Below are 16,415 nucleotides of genomic sequence, written 5' to 3'. Positions count from 1 at the left end.
GTGGGCAGTACCTTCCCACCTCTAGTGACAGAGGCACCAAAAGGCACCAGGTAAGCTGGAAGGGTTGGGAGAAAATTGAAAGTGACTGCTAATGGATGAGGTTTCTGTCTAAAAGTTACTGTAGTGATACTTACTGCTGTGGAATAATCTTTCCGAACACTGTGAATATGTATTACCCTTATCAGTTAATAGAAAAGCAGACTGGCCACTAGCTGAACAAGATAAGGTTAGGTGGGAGAGCCAAACTGGGAATAATGGGAGGAAGAAGGGCAGAGCCAGGAGTCCCCAGCAGATGTAGAGAAGCAAGATGGACATGATGTTCTGAGAAAAGCCACGGGGAAAAGCATAAATAAGAAATATGGGTTATGGGGGGGGGTTGGGGGAGGGCACGGGAGGAGGGGAGGGAAAGGGAGAGGGACCTGGAACTGACTTGTGAAGCAACCTTGTTTTTTATCTAAATTTAAACTGGAAAATAAAAAAAAAAGAAATATGGGTTATGATAAGGGGGAGCTCTTGGACCCCAGACTGATGGCTGAGAGGCCAGCAGGGGACTGACCCAGACTCCCTGAATGTAGTGTCAGTGACGAGGCCTCGGCAATCTCTGTTTAGTGTTCACCATGGTGTACGAATGAACTTTGGGAGCCCATTCCACATGGAGGGATGCTCTCTCAACCTGGACACATGGGGAAGGGCCTAGGTCCTGCCCTGGATTAAAGGAGGGACTCTGGAGATCCCCCATGGAGGGCCTCACCCTCCCAGGGGAATGGTGTGGGGATTGGGTGGGGGGGTTGGAAGAGTTGGTGGAGGGGCAAGGGAGGAGGGGTGGGAGAGAGAGCTGGGATTGACATGTGAAGCAAGCATGCTTCTAATTTAAATTTAAAAATATATTGAAAAAAGAAATACGGGTTAATTTAAATATAACAAGCCTGAGCTATTGATTGAGAGAGCATTTACAATTAATATTAAGTTTCTGAGTGATTATTTGGGAGCAGCCTCTGGCACAGGAAGACTCTAGCACACAACTCTGAAGGAACTAAAGCACACTGAAGCAGTCAATGGTACACTACATAAGTCACATCTCAGGAAGGCTATCCTGGAACCACCTTAACACTCAGGAGCCAGACACCAGCTGAATAGGCAAACCACCCCTCAGCCCATTTCCTTCCTACGCTCAACATTCCCTACACTCTTCTAATCCAAGTATTACACGCTGCAATTTGGGTTTTTCTCAATTGGTACAAGATTCATTTTCCCCTTGTGCTTTTTCAAAGACTAAATAATGACCAAAGCAAACAAACAAAAAAAATCACCACACAAAGCAAAACATTTTCTGTAATGTAAGGTTGAAAGATAATTACAGTAAGTCCCTCCCAAATTCCAGGGTTGAACACCAAAAACTTCATTTTAATGAAACCTGGAGAGCAACGAAAATAGCCATGGTACTTTAACATGCCACAATTTATCACAAAGGTGGCCTAGTTTGGGTCTGAAAGTCCATAAAATCATCGCAACAGTCATTAAACTATGACCCAAGCACTTTGACGATCCTAAGAACACATGCAATTCAAATTTAATTTATATTTTATACTATTTTTTTGAGATAGGGGTATGCAGGCTCTTTAAAATATTCTGACAAGCCAACTTGCTTTTTAGCAAATCTCTGAATAAAGTGTCTTAATTAATGAATATATCAAGCTCATAATGGAAAAGATATTGTCATAATTAAAATCCTCTGTGGGAAAACTTTCTTATTACTATACAAAAAAGAAACAGGGACTAGGATACTGAGCTAATAAGACCACATAAGACATAAAATATAACATTAAATTGTGCTTACCAAAGCAAGCCTAATATTCCCACTTACCAACCCACAAAGATTCTGTGCATTAAAATCATAGAAAATAAAATGTTAATTCTGTTCATGGTTCTGCTAATCATGCTTAAAAACCAGTGTTTCAGGGATGGAGAGATGGCTCAGCAGTCAAGTGCACTGGCTGCTCTTCCAGAGGTTCTGAGTTCAATTCCCAGCAACCACGTGGTGGCTCACAACCATTTATAGTGGGGGTCTGATGCCCTCTTCTGGCATAAAGGCATACCTGCAGATAGAGTACTCAAATACATAAATTAAACAAATATATCTTTAAACACACACACACAACAAAACATTCTTTTCTAGAGAAAAACAGAACAGTGTTTCAAGCACAAAGCACATCAGCAATCTCAGTCTGTGGATGGACTTGAGGTAAAACGGGCAATAAAAAGGGTTGGTGTAGCCTCTACACAGCTTTCAGTAGTCAGGCTTAGAAGCCTGCAAGAGATGTATAAAAGATAGTTGCATGAAACAGGGGCTTCTTGGTTCAAACTATCTATAACCCTGCACCCTCTGTCCAGAAGACTACATGGCTCACTGAAACACACGGACAACATACTGAGAGATCTGGACTCTTTAAAGTTCTAAATCAGTGGTTCTCAACCTGTGGGTCATGAAGCATTAGGGGTCATGATCCTTTCACAGGAGTCACATATCAGATAGCACACATTTATCACACATTTACATTACAATCCATAACAGCAAAATTAAAATTATGAAGTAGAAACAAAATAATGTTATGGTCAGGGGTCACCACGACATGAGAACTATATTAAAGGGTGTCAGCGTTAGGAAGGTTGACAACCACTTTTCTGGATGAACTTCAATACTCAGCGTACATCTACTCCTAACTCTAGCTTGAGTTCTGAATCTCTTTCTCTTGAGCCATCTTATATCAGAAAGGATGTGTTTGAGCTAAAGACGTGGCTCAGTGGTTAAGAGCACTGGTTGCTCTTCCAGAGGACCCAGGTTTGACTCCCAGCACCCACATGGTAGCAAACTATAACTCCAGTTCTAGAGGATCCAATACCATCTTCTGGGCTCCTTGGGTACTGATCGAATGTGGTACATATATACACACGTGCAGGCAAAACACCATACACAGAAAATGAGCAAATTTCTGAGGGAGGGAGGGAGGGGGGGGGAGATGCTGTGCCAGAGGCAATCTAGGTGGCCTATTTCTGAGACCCGATGCTGCCCTCAGTCATGTTTCTCCCTCAAGCATTTCACAATCACGACAAATCCTTCTCCATACACGATCTCTCCAGTGACTGTGGCCTGTGCCCCAGAACCAACAATGCTGACTCCCAGCTAGGACACGGAGCACCACAGGTACCAGCCACCTTCTGCCAGCTCTTCTCCTAGTCCAGTCTCCAGAAGCTTGGTTCTTCTCCCATAACCCTGGATTCTCCTTCCGACTTCCCACATCCTTGCATAAAACCCAAAACCTTACTCTTTAAAGGAAACTCCCAGCCATTCAGTGGACGTGAACAAAAGTATGGGGGCTAGGGGAGTAAATGAGTCATAATCATAATCATAATCACATTCATAATCATGTGTGGTTCCTTTTCTCACCATTAAAATGAGGAATTATTAATACAGTACTGGCTAATTCAAAACCTCAACTAAAAAATGCTTCAAGATCTGAAACTTCAGAGAATGCACACAATGCCCAAGGAAAGAAACCCACACTGTGAAACTGTCATACACAGAACTATCATTAAAATGATCATAGCAAACCACCTTATAGGCTCTGTGGCAATGACACGGTAAAAAAGAAATGAATCTAATGTTCAGACTTGAGTCTCACCTCTCAAATGTTCAATTATATTTATAAAACCACTCCAAAATCTAAAATATGAAATGGATAACCAACTAACACGTCACACTTCTGGCATCTGAATCATCTAGCTGGGTTGTAAGGTACATGAGATGGAGTCAGGAAAACCAGTTTTAGTCTCGGCTCAGCCACACTGTAATTAATCTGTGACCCTGTACAAGTTACTACTGGACTGATTAGGCAGCATACAAGTCAGACTAGCATTGCTGTTCATGACCACTACAAAGTAAATTAGTACTGCTAGTGGTAAAAATGAAGGAAGATACAAGAGTAAGTACACACACACACACACAAAAAAAAAACCCAAATGAACAAACAAATAAAACAACAACAACAAGAAAACACAGGCTGTAAAGATAGATCTATAACATTCAGTTTAGAGGCTCACTAAGAACAGGAGTGGCCCAATGGATAAGGCTTTAGCCAATGATAGACCAATTTCTCTGGTGCATTTGGCTACACTGTCTCTTAGTTACGTTCACCATGTTAAGGCCCACATCTCTAACAGGAAAAGTTAAACTATAGCAAACACTGGTTGAATATGGATACATATCCATTCACCTTGATTTTCTTCCCAAAATATCAATGGTTGATGACAACTGTCACTGGCCTCTAAAGTCACTGTACTAAAAAAGTGGCATCTATGTAGTATCCTTATAGTGTTTCCACAATATAGCATTATACAAACAAAAACTGTGACTCTTAAATTCTCCATTACAGCATACCCACACAATTTATATATGAAGATAGTACATTAAATGTCATATTTTAGACCATCTTGCCATCATGAGTAATGGTTGCAATGCATCTATTTGTGACATTTAAAAAAATACCTAATTATGGAAGACTTTATATGTAGATAAAGTAGAGGCCAGTCTATAAACTTGCACGTACACAGCACCCACATCTGCATCACGGTGCTTGGCCACACCTTTAATCCCAACAGGCAGAGGCAGGAGAATTTCTGTGAGTTTGAGGTCAGCTTGGTCTACAGAGCGAGTTCCAGAACAGGTTTCAAAGCTACACAAAGAAAAAAAAAACCCTGTCTTGGAAACCCCTCTAAAAGAAAGGAAGGAAGGAAGGAAGGAAGGAAGGAAGGAAGGAAGGAAGGAAGGAAGGAAGGAAGGAAAACACATTCACAGTATTATTACACCTAAAAAGTAGAAGTAACAAATGTTTAAATCCTCCATAGTCAGAATGCTCAGGTTTCTATTTGGGAGACACTGTCAATCACTACGATAAGTTGCTATCACACAGTCAGTTAAATGCAGTTACCACAGAGAGTAACATTCAGTTACCACAGACACAGGAACTTGGCGATAAGCTAGGTTCAATCATTAGCCTGGAGTCTACCACAAAAATCTAATGTTATTGAGATGACCAGGTTATTACCATGTCTTGGATCTTTACAGTCATTTCTGGCTATCAAAATCACAAAGTTTAACATATGAATGCCTGAATGCCGGAAGTCTAAATATCCAACTCTTCTTGAATGAGCATGACTCCATACCCCACACCCAGATTATTTCTCATTTTGAACATGAACCGCGTTTTAAACTTCACTCACCTGTAAAAAGATGAGAACAGGTTTTTTTGAGCTTGTTGGCTTGATCAAATAACTTTCGAGAACTTTTATTGGATGTTGGATTCAACCTCTGTCTTATGGTTTTAACACCTTGTCTGGAATCCAGGTTGAAAAAGATCACGATTGGGAACCACTGAGTGTAGTTGAGCAGGTCCACAGCTTTGGGTGTCACATCAAGCAGGGCATGCTTGTCCTGTCACAAATGGAGAAAGGTTGGCACGTGGCGACATGAAACACTATCAAGGGCTTGTATTCCCAGGTAAAGACTATGCCAGATAAAATGTGTGTGTATATTTAAATTGGCTGGAAGTCACTATGTATACCAGGCTGGCCTTGATCTCAGAGATCTGCTTCCTTCTGCCTCCTATTGCTAGGATTAAAGGCATATACCACCATACCTTGCCTGTATATTTAAAGAGCCAAAAATACTTCTTCCCATATTACATACACTTCCATATTATCAGACACCACCCTCCCCGCCAGCCCTGTGGTTTTTTGAGACAGGATTTCTCCATGTGGCCTTGACTGTCCTAGAACTCTCTCTGTAGACCAGGCTGGCATCACACTCACAGAGATCTGCCTGTGTCTGCCTCCCAAGTGTTGGCATTAAAGGCATGCACCACCACTTCCTGGTTGAGATAAAATTTCTCAAGAGAATGACTGCAGAACCCTCCTAGTCCATGGCTTTGTCCTCCAGTTTCTCCCGAGTTCAACAGGGAGTAAAAAAAGTGAGTATAAGGTTCTAAGTGGGAATGAGGGGACATTTGTACCAGTTTTATTAGAGCATATTCTTATGATTGATCTATTTTGGTTCTGGTTATTGCTGTTTATCTCCCACCATGTCAATTTATAAATTAAATTACCACAGATATACATGTGAAGAAAAAGTACACACACACACACACACACAGTGTTGGCACTCTCCATGGTTTCAGACACCCAACAGGGTCCTGAGATATATTCCCCTCTAATAAGCGTTACTTGGTTAATAATAGGAACTCTGCTGCAGGATATCATCTGGCTTACATATTGAAAAGGCTCCAATTTACACAAGCTTTTATCATTAGTATTTTCTACATATTTTATGACTCCTCTTTATTTGTATGCGCATTGGTATCTTGATTGCATGTGTGTCTTTGGGAGGGTGTTGGAGACCCTGGAACTGGAGTTGCAGACAGTTATGAGCTGTCATGTGGGTGCTGGGAATTGAACCCAGGTCCTCTGGAAGAGCAGCCAGTGCTCTTAACCTTTGAGCCACCTCTCCATCCCCTCATTTTTATTAAAATACACATTCTATTCTAAATCATGATCCAGTTCTCTAACAATATGGGCTCCTGATGAGTTTTCTCACCTGCTCAATAATCTGCCTCACAGTGTTCAAGCGAACTACTCCACTGGATCTCTCAGATCCTGCATCTTTGGGTTCAGTTTCTGCAAAAGAAAAAAGAGGGGGAGGGGCTAAGGAATGCTGATGGACAACAGTGACAACCAGATGCCCCAACTTAACATCAGCACGGCGGGACACCTGACACCAGCCATCACCTCACGGCATGTAGTGTGATGGGATCACACCACTCACTGAACTGAAACCATGTGTGTTCCCGTGTGTGTGTGCAAACAGGCCCAAGTGTGCACGTGTGCATGAGTGCTTGTGTGCATGTGTTTCTCATAGCAAACACCAGGGTTTCCCTCATACGAGGCAAGTGCCATACCACTGAGCTACAACCCCAGCACTATTAAATGGGAATCTAACCATGAGGAAATTGCTAGGGTCAACCTAACAGGAGTACTTATGACCCAATTGGCATGCATTCTCCAAGCATCAATATTCCAAGAAACTCTTTTTAAGAGGATGGATCAAGAAACATAAAAGAAAAAAAAAAAAAAAGAAACATAAAAGTCCTAAACATTAATGGATGAGCCTTAATTTTAAAAAATGAAAATATTTGGGACCAGAAGTGCTACCTATTTTAATATTTACATATGCATAATTAAAAAAAGGAAACCCACATCTAATTTTTAGATTTATTCATGGTTTGGCCAAGCACAGTGGCATATTCATGTTATACCAGCATTTGTGAGATGGAGGCAGGACTATCAGAAATGCAAGGTCATCCTCAGCTACACCATAATTTTAGGGCCAGCCTGGGCTATCTGAGGGACCCTGCTCAAAAAAGAAAAGTTTCATTTCTGTCATGCCTGTCTCACACACTGACTGAAGGTTATTTTTTGTTTGTTTGTTTGTTTTGAGACAGGGTTTCCCTGTGTAGCTTTGGAGCTTGTCTAGGAACTAGCTCTTACAGACGAGGCTGGTCTCAAACTCAGAGATCCACCTGCCTCTGCCTCCCGAGTGCTAGGATTAAAGGTGTGCACCACCACTGCCTGGCTAAACTGAAGATAATTTTATGGAGCACTTTTAGTGCATATGAATTTAGAGGCTGATTATTCGCAGGAGAGCAAGAGTGGAATTTTCCACTTGTGCTATCATGTTGACAATCAAAAAAGTTTCAATTCTTGGAATACTTCAGATTAGCAACGTTCAAACTGCAACATTAATATTAAATCTCTTCGTTACGTAAAAGAATACTCCTGTTCTTGAAGACTCACGCATATGCTCAAGGATAAAGTCTCATAATTGACAATTTAAACATGGAACTGGCTCAGCACGAAATTTCAAAGGGGGGAGGTGTGTCTGTCTCTGGGCAGGTGGTGGAGAGAAAGTGTATCTGACGGCAAGGTACAGTGAGTCCAGGCAGGGTGTGTGGATATTCATTATTCTTCCAATTTTCATTCGTGTGCCAGAAAACTTTTAAAATAAACACTCTGGGAGCAAAACTCCATTAGCTGACTTACTTGCAGTCTGAAACCAGTCAGGCAACTCATTGGCAAGCCTTTCCATGGCTATATCTGCTATGGGGCCAAATAAGACCACAGGTCTCTTGAAGCCAGCTGAAAGGAAGAGAGAAGGACTATCAGACATGTACCCGTGATTACAATGTCCAGACGAGAGGCAAAGGTGCTGTCTACACCTCTGCAAACTCAGTAAAAGAAACTGGATCCTCCCACCTCCACCTCGACCCCAGTGCTTTCCTGAAACAGAAGCCTTCGATACCCTCCCCAGCAAAGTAGAGTTTAGTAGAAACTTCACGTATTCTCTGGTACTCTGTTGCTTCGTATCCCTACTCAGAGGACAAGACACAAATACTTCAGTGTCAGGGTTAAAATTATTTTCTACATTTCTAGAATTTGCCTCCACTGAGGAACCTGAACCACTCAGGGTCCTTGACGGATGTGATTCCCTCACCACACCCTTGATGTAAGCAACATAGGTGAAGTTGGAACTCGATAGTTACAGCTGCTCAGAGCTCAACAGATCTTTTCCAGGCCCGTAGAGCTGCCTCACCTTCCCGCAGCAGAACCTTCTCGTAGGCGGGGAACTTGGTGCTGACTGACACGGCAGCTGTCAGGTCTTCCCGGCTCTTTCGGACGTTCTTCTTGACCCCGGATCTCTGGCCGCGCATCCTCCAGAAGTCTGCTCTGTCTCCAGCGTTCTCTCTCTGGGCGTTCTGGACACTGGCCATTTGCTCAGCTCTGAGAGAAGAAGCCAGGAGGAGTCATTCTCCATAGCATGAGAACAGGTGACGATTGACACCTAGCCAGTATCACGTAAGAACCCACAGCTGGCTCAGGCTAACAACGGACACAACAAAGGGGACTGTGGAGGCAGAAAAGGCAGTGTTTCGCTGTCAACCTGGCTAGATTGGAATCACTATGGAAAGACACCTGCGGGTCAGTCTACGAGGGTATTTCTAGAAAGGGAAAAACCACCCTGAATAGATGGCACCTTCACATGGGCTGGGGTCCAGACTGAACACAAACGAGAAAGCAGGCCGAGGGCCAGCCTGCGTCTCCCTCTCTCTTCCCTCCCTCCCTGTTTCGCTCTCTGTCTCTCTCATTTTTGTCATAGCAATGAGAGAAGCCCAACAGGTCTCTGAACTCTACAAGCAGTAGCTCAATACAGAACACACCATGTCTGGCTCATATGATGTATATAAGAACGCATGCATGTGTGTAGTAACCGGTCGCCTTTCACCTTTCTTAAGTTTCTGCACTGCCACCCACCAACAAGTGTTTCCTGGTGTGCAAGCCTCTCCTAAGGAGGGAGATGAGGTGTGCTGGGGGTGCTATGGCCACATGGTGTTTCCCATAAGCAGGGCAGCAGGCAACCCTCAAAAACAAGCCAAGTGCAACAACCAGCTGCTCACAACTCCAGATCTGTACCCATAGCCATTGATGGTGACAGATGATGACATCACATGGGATTTCCTTAAGGGCAGATCTGTTGCCTTTTGATGGGAAAGGGATTAAAAGGTATGTTTCGGAAAGTACAGTCTTAGTCACCTGCTTTTGTTAGGGATTAAGCCCTTCTCCAGCTCATTTCCGATCCTCACAGCCAGCCAGTGGCCCAGCTTGCCATCATACAGCGTGTCTACCACTCGGAAGACCTCGCCCCTGGTGAAGGCCAGGCTCTGTGGAGTTTCCTTCTCACATTCAAAGTGGCTTCTTATGAAAAATGAATCTCCTCTGCCACAAGCCAGGATGTCTCTGTACACTGGAAAACAAAAGCACTGTTGGCTGTGCTGGGCTTAAATGAAGATCTTTTCAAAGTCACTCCGTCCCTCCGTTCCTAGCACATGGCCTTATGGGAATCAGGCTCCAACACAAGGAAGCAAAAATCATTAACCTCCTGAAGTGCTGTGACGGTAGACTTTGTGCCAACCTGCCAATGTATGCGGGTGCCTAGACAATTGATTAAACATTATCCTAGGCCTTTCTGAGAAGATGTGGTGAATGACGGTGGAATAAAATTAACATTCAAGTGCAGTAGTTCTCAACATGTGGGTCATGACTCCTTTCGGGATCGCATATCAGATATCTTGCATTCAGATATTTATATTATGATTCCTAACAGTAGCAAAATTACAGTTATGAAGTAGCAATGAAATAATTTCATGGTTGGGAGTCAGCACAGCATGAGGAACTGTATTAAAGAGTCACAGCATTAGGAAGGTTGAGAACCACTGTTCAAATAGGTAGATTAACTAAAGCAAATTGTTCTTCCTAACAAGGGTGGGGCCTCCCCCAGTTGAAAGCCTGATTAGAGTATTCTGTCACACATCAGAGGGAGTTACTCTTCTCACCCATGGGGTATCTGCTCTTCTACCTCCCTACTGTGTGGACACCATCAATTCTCCTAGAAGTCAGTTAGGTCTTCAGGCTAAGCCCAAAACCCAGTCTTTGATTGCGCGAGGTCTGCAACTCCCTGCCTCACCCTGACCAACGGGGGACTCGCCAATCTGACCATTCACGTCAGTGAAGTCCTCAACAATGTCTCTTCATGTCTTTTTGGCTCTGTTTCTCTGAGGACCCCTGACTAACAGGAAGGAACTATTCTCGCCCCCACTACATGAGAGAACCTGGAAAGGTGGAGCAACTTGTGAGACTGTGCAAGGGTTAAGAGGAGCCAAGGCCACCCATCACATGGAGACTGTAACAATTCCAGCATAACTGAGGATGCACCGTCGTTCAGAAAAGCAGTTTAACTCCACGTGACACACAACTGGCTAAATTATTTCAGCAGATGGAGGAAAACATTCTTCATACAAAATTGACAGCACCCAGATTTTCTCCATATACCTGAGATCCAATGTTGCTTGTTCTGGTCTCCAGACACCTCGTTCTTTCTTCCCTCTCCCCTCAAGACAAACAAACAAACAACAAAAACAGATTGTCACACTTGCTCACCGTCTGCCCGACTCTGAGCCAGAATGGTCACTGTTTCACCTTTGGGGATTTCTAACAGGTAGAGAACTGCATCTTCCCGAACTAGTCCTCTGAAGTCCTGGGTGTTCACCTGGAAGGAAGAAAAAAAAAACAGAAATAAATAACAAGTGGCAGGGGCGGTATAGTAAGGTTTTGATGGGACTGTGGAAATACCTCAGTGGCCAGCACTTGCTTAGCACGTACAAACAAGGCTCTAGGATTAATCCCTAGTAGTACCAAAATCTTAAATGGTATCTCCTAAGTCTCTGTTTGATTCCACGAGGGCCTGTGAAGGGCAAAAGCGGCATGCGCACAAGTCCACAGCATTGCCACGCGGTCCACCCGCCCAGCAGCTCTACTGGCCTGGACTATATGACTACTGTTCTACCCTCCTCCCTCGGTGCTCTACATACCGTCACACCTGCCAATCAAGAATTAAGAGTCTGTCACTGAGCTGGGCAGTGGTGCTGCACACCTGCAATCCCAGCACTTGGGGAACAGAAGCAGGTGGATCTCTGTGATTTTGAGGCCAGTCTGGTCTACAGATCGTGTTCCAGGACAGCCAGGGCCACACAGAGAAACCCTGACTCAAAAAAAAAAATCATAACTGAACTGCTTAGAATTTCTTCTCATTCTCTCTGCCCCCCTTTCGTCAAGTCTCTCAAGGAGGTGACCAGAAAGGTACAATATCTATAATCAATATTGAAGGGAGGGACCTGTGATAAACAGATCTGTCACGACACTTTTTAAAAATTAACTCAAGTAAGATCTTGAATACATATTCACAGATCATTTCAACCTTTCTCCTATAGCTCCAATCACTTGGAAACCAACACTAGATACAGTGATGCACAGCTGTAATCCCGTTGCTTCTGGCTGAGGCAGGATAATGATGAGTTCAAGGTCAGTGGAACTCTTCCTCAAAAGCAAAGCAAAAGAAATGTTTCACATGTGTTCATGAAACAGGGTGTATTAGCCTTACATGGAGGACCACTGTCTTATCATTAAGTGCTGGCCTATACATCCTTAAGGAAGCACTACAGAAAGATGCTGTAAGATAATATAGAAAGCCAGGAAATAGTTTTAATTTGCAATTCCCTGGTGGCTATAGATGTTGAACATTTATAAATAAAATTTTCTTGTCCATCTGTATTTTATTTGATGAGTCTATTTAGTTCCATGCCCCGCTGTATAAAAACTAATTTATTTTATTGTAACAGTGCTTTGCCTGTATCTATCTCTCTGCATTATGTGTGCCTGGTGACCAGGGAAGGAGAGAAGTGATTCCTGAAAGGTGCCCTCTGACCTCCACATGCATGACAGGCACAACTGTGTTGTGTTTCCCCACCCCATAGCCCCACACACTTAAGATGTACTTTTTTAATATCCATGTAATTTAACAACCACAACCACCACTCTCCATCCTGCAAATGTGTTTGCTTTCCTTTTTGTCTTTTCCATTCCTGTAACAATTTTTGAAGGAGAAGTTAGCAGCCACACCATATAAATAACAAAGAGGCAGTTACACCAAGCAGGAAAGAAAGAAATAGAAGCAGTTATATTTCTGTTGCCTGTAAGACCTGTGTTCAGCTGCAGTCCAGCACACGGCACATGCCAGGCCTTACCTACCAAAGGCAGAGCCATCCTTAAAAACCTACCAAAAAAAAAAGAACAGGCTACAAATGCAGTTCCCTTCATATCAAGCTGACCAAAGAGCATAGACCACATTAAAGTGAAAAAGGGTTAGGCCAGCGCTTCTGTACTTCAAGGTCAGACTGTGTGGTCCTTTCCAACAGACAAATAGACAAATATCGTCTTTCATTATCTGAGAGCAATGTGCAGGGCCCGCTGGGTGTGCTGAGCCTGCGGAGGATTGGGTATCAGCTCCGGCTCACCGTGCTGTGGCTGCCTCTCTGCTTAGCTCAGGGAACTCAGTCTTTCTCAGACTTGTACAGAAAAGAAAGAGATCTGGTAGTCAGCTCGAGTGATGGTCAAGGCTACCTGGCCTCTACAGAGGACTACTGCAAGAGAAGTCGGGTATGCACTTGTATCTCCCTGGTCACCATGGTGACGCCAGGAAAAAAAAACTTTCTAGAAAAGTTCTGAGTATGGAAGCAACTCTCCTTGTCTTTAACAAAGTTTTATACAGAAAATGGGAGCCTGAAGCCCTGGGTGAATTCTCTACTTTTCATAAAAATTCACACGGATTGTCCACAAGATGAATCTATTTTATTCTTCAACTTTAAAAGCAAAGTTCTAAACCTCTAGCTCCGTGGTAACAGGAAACATGATTCTTTTTTATTAGCATATTTACCAAATACAAATTAGCATGTGCTAGCATTTGAAAAGATTTTCAGCAGCAGCATGGGAGGCTGGAGGTGAAGGGATGCCTGGGATCATGTGTTCCCCTGAGGTTCACTATGGTAGTCTTCTAGAACCCTTCCTGGAGCCAAAGAAAGTCCTAGAGTTTCGCTGGAAAGCCTGTTCATAAGCAAGGTCTGGCAACTCCCATACTAGAGGCACAATCTGATCACTGCAGAGGCAGGGTGTGCACTTGTGTCCTGATGCTCTGAGTGATTCTGCAACTTCCTTCTCCCCTCTCCTTTGGGCCTAGGAGTGCTCACCAGACCTCCTGTTAATGGCATGTGGATTGTCCACCAAAGTTAGTATATGCATGTACATAGAAAAATAAAGAAATGTGAGTTCCAGGCCAGCTTGGTCTACTGAGCCAGTTCAAGGACTCAAGGACAGTCAGGTCTACACAGAGAGACCCTGTCTCAAAACAACAGGAGAGGGAGGGAGGGAGGGTGGGAGAGACAAACAGAGAGACAGAGAGAGAGACAGAGAGACAGAGAGACAGAGAGAGAGAGAGAGGTCCCACTGACCGCTCCCCAGTATGCCAAACTATTACAGCAACCAGGAATCCGTTGTTCTCAAAACTACTTCACTGAAAAACATCCAGAAAGGCACCTGTCCCAAGAGACTGCTAGATGGCAGCTTCCTTACCTTCAGAATCTGGTCTCCTTCCTGTAGGCCCTCCTGCTCTGCAGAGGTGCCCTCCTGAATGCCAGCCACAAATATCCCAACGTCATTTCCACCAGCCAACCGGAGGCCCACGCTGTCTCCCTTCTTGAACTTCACCATTTTGGTGTTAGGGCTGTCGTAGGTTTGATTTCAGAAAGGGAAGATGAAAGGCACTTTTTTAAATGGAGGGTTCACATCGGAGATATTAAAGATGTAACTATTTTCTAGCTCAGAAGGGACATCATAGTTTACAAAAGTTCCCTCTCAATTTTCTCATCTGGGACAGTGAAAGGAATGTCTATCAGTCCACAAAGGAGCGAAAATACAGGATTTGCCACATTAGCTCACCAAAGATGAGAGGATGGAATTAGGGATTAACTCTAGCTATCTGATAGGAGGATGTCCTCCCAAGTCTACCCCACCACAAGCTTAGTCAAATACAGACAGTTCAGATCCAAGGAAGCTGGTCCTAACCCAACAACTGCTGTCTAGACACCACTCAACATCACCCCTTCTCCCTCCCCAGCACACACGACCACCACACCCTGGAAGTCTCTACTGAAGCACCGTAGTCTTCACTGCTCCACCTGGTTGGGAGTTAGGCATCTGGCCAAAGCAAATATTCAGGAAAACATGCAGGAGAGGAGAAACAGACGGGTAGGTAACCAGAGTTTACCAGGTCCCAGATTTTGCTTCTCTCATAAATGACTTCTCTTTCTTATTAAGAATAAGAGTTGACAAAAGGTGGCTGAGTCGATGCGAACCCACCTAACTGGGGCGGGACAAGAGGAAGCACACCATTGCTCTAGATTTCAGCTACGCAGGTCTGCTGAGTGAAAGAGGAATGGGCAGGGGAGCGAGAGTAATGGAAGTACATACCCATATATTGCTTCATCTTCAGGACTAGGACGGAGAAAAGTTCTTGGGGCTGTTCTGGGCTGAGGTACTGTGGATTTAAAGATTTTATTTGGTTTTATTTTATGCATATGAAATTTTTCTTCATATACATATATGCACCATGAGTGCCTAGTGCTTGTCGAGACCAGCAGAGGGCATCAGATCCCCTGCAACTGGAGTTACAGAGGGTTGGAGCTACCTTAAGGAGGATGGGAAACTCCTAACCATTGGGCCATCTCTCCAGTCCCCAGGCACTGTGGATTTTAAAAGTTTAGCATAGACGGAAGGTGTGTTGCTAAAGTGTGTAGCTTTGCCTTGCATGCAGGAGGCTGTGGATTCAAGCCTCATACTGTGAAAATAAACCACACCAAAACAAGGCCTTCTTATCATCCAGACCCACAGGAGCGACAACAAAATCCACAGGCTTCAAGTTTGCCGCACGCCACGCTTTCACCATCCCATCAAACAACAGCACACACTTTTCCCTGATCACCAGACCCCTCCCATTTCCAGATGCTTCCCTTTCTGAAGCTGTCCTCATTTTTATTTCTTTGAGAAAGAGATAGAGGGAGAGGTAGAGGGGGAGGGGGAAGGAGAGGGAGAGGGAGAGGGAGAGGGAGAGGGAGAGGGAGAGGGAGAGGGAGAGGGAGAGGGAGAGGGAGAGGGAGATGGTGGTGGCAATAGCCTTTAATCCCAAGCACTTGGGAAGCAGAGGCAGGAGGTTCTCAGTGAGTTCAAGATCAGCCTGGTCTACAGAGTAAGTTCCAGGACAGCCAGGACTGTTATACAGAGATACCCTGTCCCAAAAGCAAACAAACAAACAAACTGAATAAATAAAAATAAGAAATAAAGGAAGACTTAAAGACAAAGCTTAACTTGAAGACATTAGCAGTCATCATAGTTTCTCAAAGTCAGAGAAAAGAAACACCCAAAACACAAGGTACATATGTGCACAAGGCAGTGCTCTTTACAGCCTGAAAACAATACCGTGTTTGCCCACATATAAATGTTTATGTACCTAGAGTTATGACGATAATTTCAGAGTAGTAGGAAAGATTAGGGTGATGATGTTGGGTTTTTGGACAGAGGGCAAGAGGATTGTAACTCAAATATGTCAAAATGTGACCAGTTCTGATGATATATTAAAACGGTTACCTCCCACATTAAATGAGAAAAATAAAGGCCTGTTCCACTTTACAAATTTTAAAAATAATTCTGCTTTTTTTTTAATCCACATTCTGGAAATATTAATCACATATTTCTGAACTCAGTTCTTCAGGACCTGGTACTGGGCTGGGAACATATGCTTAGCATGAACTAGCTTTGTAAGACAGACAGACAGACAGACAGACAGACAGACAGACAGACAGACAGAC

At 43.7% G+C, this 16,415-nt stretch overlaps 1 protein-coding gene across 6 annotated transcripts in view; it reads right to left on the bottom strand.

Annotated features, from left to right (window-relative positions):
• Window positions 1–16,415, bottom strand: part of Tjp2 (tight junction protein 2) — a 121,246-nt gene that overhangs the window by 8,998 nt on the left and 95,833 nt on the right. For all 6 annotated transcript variants that reach the window (XM_040746258.1, XM_040746254.1, XM_040746267.1 and 3 more), the window contains 8 exons: window positions 15,022–15,088; window positions 14,125–14,275; window positions 11,101–11,209; window positions 9,697–9,907; window positions 8,699–8,886; window positions 8,149–8,244; window positions 6,647–6,726; window positions 5,278–5,488 (listed from right to left, as the gene is read on the bottom strand). In XM_040746258.1, the coding sequence (XP_040602192.1) occupies window positions 5,278–5,488; window positions 6,647–6,726; window positions 8,149–8,244; window positions 8,699–8,886; window positions 9,697–9,907; window positions 11,101–11,209; window positions 14,125–14,275; window positions 15,022–15,088 (1,113 nt within the window). The remainder of the gene's footprint in view (window positions 1–5,277; window positions 5,489–6,646; window positions 6,727–8,148; window positions 8,245–8,698; window positions 8,887–9,696; window positions 9,908–11,100; window positions 11,210–14,124; window positions 14,276–15,021; window positions 15,089–16,415) is intronic.

This window comes from Mesocricetus auratus, unplaced genomic scaffold, assembly GCF_017639785.1.
Source record: "Mesocricetus auratus isolate SY011 unplaced genomic scaffold, BCM_Maur_2.0 Super-Scaffold_4256, whole genome shotgun sequence".
Taxonomy (NCBI): domain Eukaryota; kingdom Metazoa; phylum Chordata; class Mammalia; order Rodentia; family Cricetidae; genus Mesocricetus; species Mesocricetus auratus.
The sequence above is the reverse complement of the archived record's forward strand: the minus strand, read 5'-3'. Positions and strand labels throughout refer to the sequence as shown.